Source organism: Hevea brasiliensis, chromosome 2, assembly GCF_030052815.1.
Source record: "Hevea brasiliensis isolate MT/VB/25A 57/8 chromosome 2, ASM3005281v1, whole genome shotgun sequence".
Lineage (NCBI taxonomy): Eukaryota > Viridiplantae > Streptophyta > Magnoliopsida > Malpighiales > Euphorbiaceae > Hevea > Hevea brasiliensis.
The window spans coordinates 116,270,864-116,279,403 of NC_079494.1; the positions used below are offsets into that span (position 1 = coordinate 116,270,864).

An 8,540-nucleotide genomic window follows, 5' to 3' on the forward strand; every position below is an offset into this window, starting at 1 on the left:
GGATTCCATTAGACACCATGAGTATGAGCTATGAGCTTTTGGTATTGGTTGTCTTATTTTGTCTTGTGGGAAACAAACTTATCCCCGTGATACTGCCATTACCACAAAATTCCGTTTCTTCTTCTTCTTCTTCTTCTTATTATTATTTTATAAAAACTGATTAACACATACCTAAAACAGAAATAGGACGTATTCTTGATCAAAATCATGACAATTTTGATTAAATATGTTAACTCATGTATCACACATACGTAAAATAGGAATATAACATATTCTTTATCAAAATTATGATAATTTTAATTAAATATATTAACTCATATATCACATACACACTAATCAGGCGATGCGGGATGTGTTAAGACCACTACAGTACATCATAAAATTCAATTCACACACTGTAACTCCTTAGACTTTGTCTCTTTTTGATAGGAACTGATTAACACATGCGTGAGACAGAGACATGATACACTCATAATCAAAATTATGATAATTTTGATTAAATATGCTAACCCATATATCTCACATTATTATATTCGCACTTCAAATTCCATGATTTATTATACAATACATTAATTAATTGGTGCTATACTTATTATAATTATGCAGAGGTCGTGTTATGTATGAAGAAAAAAAAATGCAATGAAATGGCAGATGGAGATGTTTGGTTGGCTTTGGAGTTATGATTTAAATATATTTCTATTATTTAATTCCAAATAAGTTTTTTTTTTTTACATTTTCATAAAATTATTAAAAAAATTAAATTTCTGTGTATCAAACATGTCTAGAGCTATATCACCATTATTAGTTATCCATGCCACACATTATATCATTATAGGTAAATTGTTATTTGGTTCCTGAAATTTGATTTATGATTTAGTTTTTATATTTTAAAAATTAAATAATTTAGTCTCTTATTTATATTTTTATTAAAATTAAAAGTTTTTCAATCTAGTATTGCTGTTAATTTAAGTAAAAATATAAATAAACTATTTATTAAATTAAAAAAAATTTATTATTTAGTCTCTGAATTTTTTATTGATAGTACAATTTGATCCTCTATTTTAAAAATTGAATAATTGCTTAAATTATTAGAATTTTTTCCTTATTAACTTTGTTCTTATTAAAAGTTTTTCTTTAGTTCTTTTTACAGAACAGAAAAAATTAATTTATTTAATAATAATTAATTTTAATCAAAGAGAAACATAAGTGAGGGATTAAATTATTTAATTTTTAAAATATAAAAATTAAATTATAATATTGATTAAAATTATAGGTTAAATAATAATTTTTTTAATTAAATAAAAAAAATATTTATATTTTTATTTAAATTAATGATAATATCGAATGAAAAGATTTATAATTTTGATGAAATTATAAATAAAAAAATAAATTATTTTATTTTTAAAAATATAACAAATTAAATTATAATATCAACCAAATTCAATATCTAATAATAAGTTTTTCTACCATTATTATTAACAATTTTGATTGGTTAATTAACAATTATCAAAAAGAAGACAGATGTTTGTCACGGGTGTACCTTCACAATTGCTTATAAAGCTGCGAATTGTCATCCTTTTAAGAACTCTATCAATATGTTCACAAAAAATAAAAATAAAAATAAAAATAAAAATAAAAATAAAAATAAAAATAAAAAATCTTTTTAAGAGAAAAAAAAAATAATAAAACATGGCGTGCAGATTGCAATGGTCCAATTTAAGGCACGGACCAGTGGAAACCGATATCCAAATAAACAACATGATTTAACACGTGTCTTTAACGGATAGGATCCGAGCTTCCGTTTGGGTGCATAATACCCGCAAGTGCTATGGCTTTTAGCCTTTAGCTTTAGAAAGAAGTAGTTGGGGCCCAGCGACTGCCACCGGCCGTCAAATTTTGCCGTTAAAAAGCAACAGTTTTGCGCCCTTAATCTCAACTCGTTTAAGCGTTTCAAGTTTGACCAGAAGACTAATACTAAGGTCCCAACTCCTATCATTTGGGTAATGAAAAAATAAATAAATAAGTTTATCTGGCAACTATGGCCTGTAAATGCCATGATTATATAAACTTTATTTTTTAATATTTATATTTAATATTTTTTAAATCAATTTAAATATATTAAAATTAAGTCTATTTTTTGTTATTTTAAGAGTGAACTCTGATTCATTTAAAATTAATTTTAAAATACTCTTCATCAAAATTGAATTCGACTAATAAAAAAATAAATACTATCGTTTAAATTAATTAAACTAATTTTATTGCGTGCGTTTAAATATTTCTGACCGTATTTATTTCAATGATAATCATTAATTTTATTTCGTAATAAGTTTGTCGTCAGAGTTTTAGGGTTGCACATAAGCTTTTGATTAATGGTGTTTTGCAGGTGCAATTAATCAAGTGACAGCCAAATCAGCTGCAAGATAAAGATTCAGAAACGTACAAGAAATCAGTTCAAGTTTGATTTTAAGAATATAATTTTAATTTGCTCACTGATTTCTCCTCCATGAAAAATATGAAATATCAATCGTAGTAGACTTGCTAAAAGCAAGAACACGTCAAAAATAAAAATTGGGTCAAACAATTCTCCTTTTGGTATATTTATTAATGATCCCTAACAATATAATTCAATCACTCACCACGGATTAACGGTAACAGAACCAACAACAAACAAGCACGTGTCGAGTTGACATCCCACTTCGACATCCACCCAATGAGAGAGCACCACCTCAACTCGACAGGCCGCGGTGGCACTAGGCAAGTCGTCCTGGAATTGTAGGCGGCCTTCCAGGATCCTACCTCAAGTGAGGATATGATGGGTGGGGGAAGGACGTTCAAAAAAAATTCAGATGAAAACAAGAAAATGGCATGAGGTAGGCAGGGGAGTGCAGCTAATAAAAAAAAAATCATTATCAATTAGCCCTCTCTAATTCACATTAATCTAATAATTATTATTAATTAATAATAACTGGGTCCCTCCACGCACTGAAACTGCAAAGCTTCTCCCTCTATAAAGCCATGACCACCTTCAGTCTCGTCACTGCACCACCTCCTCTACCTTTCTCTTCCTGATCTCCATTCTCAATCATAACCACACCTCCATTATACACTTAACTAAAACTAGCTGCGGCTTTTTAAGCAGCCCCTGGATTTAGTGGCTGAATATATATAGCTAAATTTTGTAACGGAAGTTATTCCACACATGGGCAACGCCGACTGCGTCTATCCGACCTCTAACGTGGAGTATGCTCATCGAGTGGCCATTCCTCCGCCGCAGCCTTTTGTCAAGTCGCTGAAATATAATTTGAAAGAGACTTTCTTTCCTGATGATCCACTTAGGCAGTTCAAGAACCAACCTCCTTCTCGGAAACTCATATTAGGCCTCCAATATTTCTTGCCAATTCTTGAATGGGCTCCTCGTTATAATTTGGAGTTCTTGAAAGCTGATCTTATTGCTGGCATCACTATTGCTAGTCTTGCTATCCCTCAAGGGATAAGTTACGCAAAATTAGCTAACTTGCCACCAATTCTTGGCCTCTGTAAGCACTATAAATTCTAGAGAATAAAGCATATTTTAGCTGATCGAACTAGTTATATCTTATTAATAATGGTTCTCAACGAGTGGGTTCTTGGATTTTGTTTATGTTCAACGCAGATTCAAGCTTTGTTCCACCACTGGTTTATGCAATGATGGGAAGTTCACGAGATTTGGCAGTAGGGACAGTGGCTGTTGCATCTCTCCTAACAGCTTCTATGCTAGGAAATGAGGTTAATGCTAATGAGAACCCCAAGCTTTATCTTCACCTAGCCTTCACAGCAACATTCTTTGCTGGAGTTTTCCAAGCGTCTCTGGGCCTGTTAAGGTAAGTAAAATCATTTTTTTCCCTTCCCTTTTTTTTGAGGAAAAGAAAAATCCAAGATTTATTATTAATTATTCACAACTTAATTAATGAATCACTCATTATATATTCTATTAAGACCAAGAATTAAAGCCACGTATATAAGCCTTAACTTGACAGAAAGGTCAGGGAAACATTACGCATTTATGCTTGTATCTTTCTCTGTCTCATCTCTTTCTCGAGCTCATATGGCTAGTATTTTTTTTTTCTTTAAATTATAAATTATGGAATAACACAGTGTAGCCCTCGTCTTTTATAATTCATAAAATAACAAGTAAATTAATTAATTATGATGGTTTAAAGTGCAGGCTAGGATTTATCGTGGACTTTCTTTCACATGCAACGATAGTAGGTTTTATGGCAGGAGCAGCAACAGTAGTTTGCCTGCAACAGCTAAAAGGAATATTGGGTCTTGATCATTTCACCCATGCCACTGATGTTGTCTCAGTCATGCGTTCTGTTTTCACTCAAACGCACCAGGTCCACTTCTACTAGTAATATTGTACTAATCACATGCTTAATTAAGTAATAAATCAAATCATGATTAACGTGATTAATCATGAGATATCTTTCTTTTATGATCTAATCTAACATTAATCAATTGCTTATTGCAGTGGAGATGGGAAAGTGCGGTTCTTGGGTGTTGCTTTCTGTTCTTCCTTCTCACCACCAGATATTTCGTGAGTAATTATAACCTAATATTTCCCTTAAATGCAAACTTCATATGATAACTCTGATCTCAGCTTTCACAGTCAAATAACTGTTCAAAAGTAACAAATAAAAAAAAATTACTGTTAGAATAGAATTAAGTACTTTAAATCATATAAAAAATTGATTTAATTCCATATTGATCAGTTAATTAGCTATAAGCTAGAGTTTGCGATATATATAAATTAATGAGCTTAGTTAATTAATCGATAATGATTTGAATGCATGCAGACCAAGAGACGACCAAAGTTCTTCTGGATATCAGCAATGGCACCTTTGACATCAGTTGTTTTGGGAAGCCTTCTTGTTTATCTTACACATGCTGAGAGACATGGAGTTCAAGTGGTGAGCATTTATTCCCATAAATTTAATTTTAACAATAATAAAAAGAAATTAATACTAACACTTTCCCTTTCTAATTTTTATTTATAAAAGTACTTTCCCTTTCTAAATTTAAGTTGTAAAAGTGTTTTTGTCTCAGTGCCATACACAGGCAAGAAAACGTGACCTGCAAAAAGAAATAATGAGCATTTGAGCATGAAGTTTTTCTTTGAACCACTGCAAAAAGAAATAATGAACATTCAAGACTTTTAATCTGATATTAACAAAAAAATCTTCTTCTCTTATTTCACATCCCCTAGCTTTGAGATCTCTTAACAACCTGTTAATTTCTTCTTAGCACATAAATGAGAGACCTTTTTTTTTTACCTCTTATCCCATATTACTATTTATTAAGAATGAAATAGAAAATGAGATAAGAGCTTATTAAGTGGACTCTATCCCTATATATATATATATTTTATAATTATATAAAATTTATTCTCTATATCATATGGAGATTCACTCTTGTAAAGGAGAGTGCTGTGAGAGAGTATTTTATAATCCTCCGAAAGAGGAAGATATGCCGAGTTCCATACACGTGTTATAGGCTTTTTTTTTATGGGTACTTTTTTATGTGGGCCAATCCAAATAATTGTTCCTTGGGTGGCCCCTCGCAATAATAGCTGTACTCGTTCTAAATGTGTAATCATGATTGGTGGATGATTTTTTGTATTTTGTTTCTGATTGGTGGAATTATGTATAGATTGGACACTTGAAGAAAGGGTTAAATCCACCGTCCTTCGGTGACCTGGTTTTTGTGTCTCCTCATCTCACGACAGCTATCAAAACAGGCATCATCACTGGCGTCATAGCTCTGGCTGTAAGCGCCCATCCTCATATATTTTTTCTGTGCTGGCATGCGTAGGATTATTACCGGTAATTGATTAATGAAGTAATTAACGTGTTAATTGAATTACAGGAAGGAATAGCAGTGGGAAGAAGCTTTGCCATGTTCAAGAATTACCATATCGATGGTAACAAAGAGATGATTGCTATTGGGACTATGAACATTGTAGGTTCCTGTACTTCCTGCTACCTCACAACAGGTATCAAACTTCCCTTTTTTTTTTTCTAATTTTCTTTGTGGAATTGTTTAGTAATTTTCAAACCCCGAGTACAGGACTAACAGCTTGAATTGGTCAATGAAAAATGAAAATTCCAGGGCCATTTTCGCGATCGGCAGTGAATTTCAATGCTGGATGCAAGACAGCAGTATCAAACATTGTTATGGCTTTGGCTGTGATGATGACACTCTTGTTCCTGACTCCTTTGTTCCATTACACTCCACTTGTGGTGCTTTCCTCTATTATCATATCTGCTATGCTCGGCCTCATCGATTACGAAGCAGCAATCCATCTATGGAACGTTGACAAGTTCGACTTCATTGTGTGCATTAGCGCTTATGTGGGTGTGGTTTTTGGCAGTGTTGAGATGGGCTTGGTCTTAGCGGTATATTATGCATTCTCTGTTTTCTTCAATCACCTGATATGGGAAATTCTTTAATTTCCATGAAACTAAACAATTTTATATATACTAATCTAGCCATTTGTGAAAATGCGCAGGTGGCAATTTCTTTGCTAAGGGTGCTTCTGTTTGTTGCAAGACCAAGAACTTTTATTCTTGGGAACATTCCAAATTCGATCATCTACAGAAATGTTGAACAATACCCAAATGCAAGTACTGTTCCCGGAGTTCTCATACTTGAGATTGATGCTCCAATTTACTTTGCCAATTCAAGCTACCTGAGAGAGAGGTTGATATTTATTGCTATATTGAAAAAGCTTCATATATATATGTATATATATGCTTTAATTTCATGAGACTGTGAGCTCACCATAAGGCCTACAATAACAGGATCTCAAGGTGGATTGATGAAGAGGAAGACAGGATAAAATCTTCAGCAGAAACCAGCCTGCAGTATGTAATACTGGACATGAGTGGTAGGTACATGGAAATGCTTTTGATTTTCTTCTTGAACATGAAGTTGCAAAAGAAAGGCAAATTCACTGTGTTATGCTCCTTTTGTTCTTGTTCGGCAGCTGTTGGTAACATCGACACAAGTGGAATCAGCATGTTTGAGGAAGTTAAGAAAATTACTGATAGAAGAGGGCTCAAGGTACATCTTTTTTCATTTTTAAAGGTTTTATTTATTAGATTTGCTTTTATATATACTAATATGTTGTTACTTTTTCACTCGTTTTCTATATAGCTTGTATTGGCCAACCCTGGATCCGAGGTGATGAAGAAACTAAACAAGTCCAAGTTCATCGAGAACATAGGCCAAGAATGGATCTTTTTGACAGTAGGAGAAGCGGTGGCAGCATGCAACTTCATGCTTCACACGTGCAAGCCAAACTCTATGAAAGATGATCAATCTGAGGCATATAACAATGTCTAAGCTACAACTTCAATCATTTGATGGGCAGAAGCAAGAGTTTTTCTTCATATATAGACAGGCAGTGTGCAATCAATTAGGAATTAGCATATGCATCGTAAAATCAACAGGAATTGAAGTGAAGCCCAAGTTGATCTGATGGATGCTTTTTAGATGTTTCTTTCCCCAACAATGTAGAAGTTGCACAATATGCTTCTTTTATACATGAAAATTCAAGGGCAGAGCTTTTAAGGCCCCTGCACATGCTACTAGTGTTTGTTTCAATTTTGTTCATATGCGCAGGATTGGTCAAATTAGCCACTTTTTTTATTTTTTAATTTTTTAAAATCTGGAAAGAAAAGTTTTTGTTTCATATGCAGCAGAAATTTTTATAACATGGGTAAAAATTAAAGACTAAAGAGGATCACTTAGCAAGGGACAAAGACATTGAATGATCGTTTTCTCCTAGCAGTGGAGTTCTAGTCTGGTATCTGTGTCGGAGTCACTGTTTTGAAACTAAAACCTTTGATCGGCATTAATTTCTAGCTCTTAATTCTCTACCCACTATTCCCCAACTCCCCATCTTCAGTCTATCTATCTTTTCTACAATCCTCTTCTATTATGAATCCAACTGAACATACCCTTTCAGACATCATTACCATGACAGAATCTCTCAGTTGTGAAGAACCGTCTCTTGAATTGATATCAAGTGCGGATGCAGGACGAAAGCACACAAATGACAAATTGATCGCAAAAGTAATATCAGCAAAAAAGTATAGTCCATGTGTGTTGAGATCCACCTTTAGCAAGATTTGGTGTAATCAGGTGGAGTTTCAAGTGAAGCGAGGTCCTACAGGGCTATTTATCTTTGGGTTTGCTAGAGAACAGATAGTAGAGCAAATTCTAGCAAAAGGGCCATGGTTAATCGAAAACAATCTTATAATTCTAAAGAAAAGGCCTCCGGACAAAATGCCTCAAGAGATTGACTTTTCCACAAGTAGCTGTTGGGTGCAAATTCAAGGGCTACCACCAAGCACTTGGAATAAATAAAATGCAGAAAGGATTAGTCGGCTATTTGAAGGTCTCATTGAGGTAGATGAATCAGGAACAAATTCTGAAGGTTGGTCATCTTATTTGCGGATCAAAGTGTGGTTAGATGTAAATAAACCACTACCTACGGG

General features: G+C 33.2%; 1 protein-coding gene across 1 annotated transcript; it reads left to right on the top strand.

The window, feature by feature from the left end:
- Window positions 1–3,026: 3,026 nt before the first annotated feature.
- LOC110664928 (sulfate transporter 3.1) lies at window positions 3,027–7,644 on the top strand. Its single transcript, XM_021824835.2, has 12 exons — window positions 3,027–3,536; window positions 3,653–3,860; window positions 4,205–4,376; window positions 4,511–4,576; window positions 4,836–4,949; window positions 5,689–5,805; window positions 5,905–6,031; window positions 6,148–6,434; window positions 6,548–6,738; window positions 6,840–6,925; window positions 7,025–7,101; window positions 7,195–7,644. The coding sequence occupies exons 1-12, from the start codon at window positions 3,200–3,202 to the stop codon at window positions 7,381–7,383; spliced, it is 1,971 nt and encodes a 656-aa protein (XP_021680527.2). The 5' UTR covers window positions 3,027–3,199; the 3' UTR covers window positions 7,384–7,644.
- The last annotated feature ends 896 nt before the right edge of the window (window positions 7,645–8,540 follow it).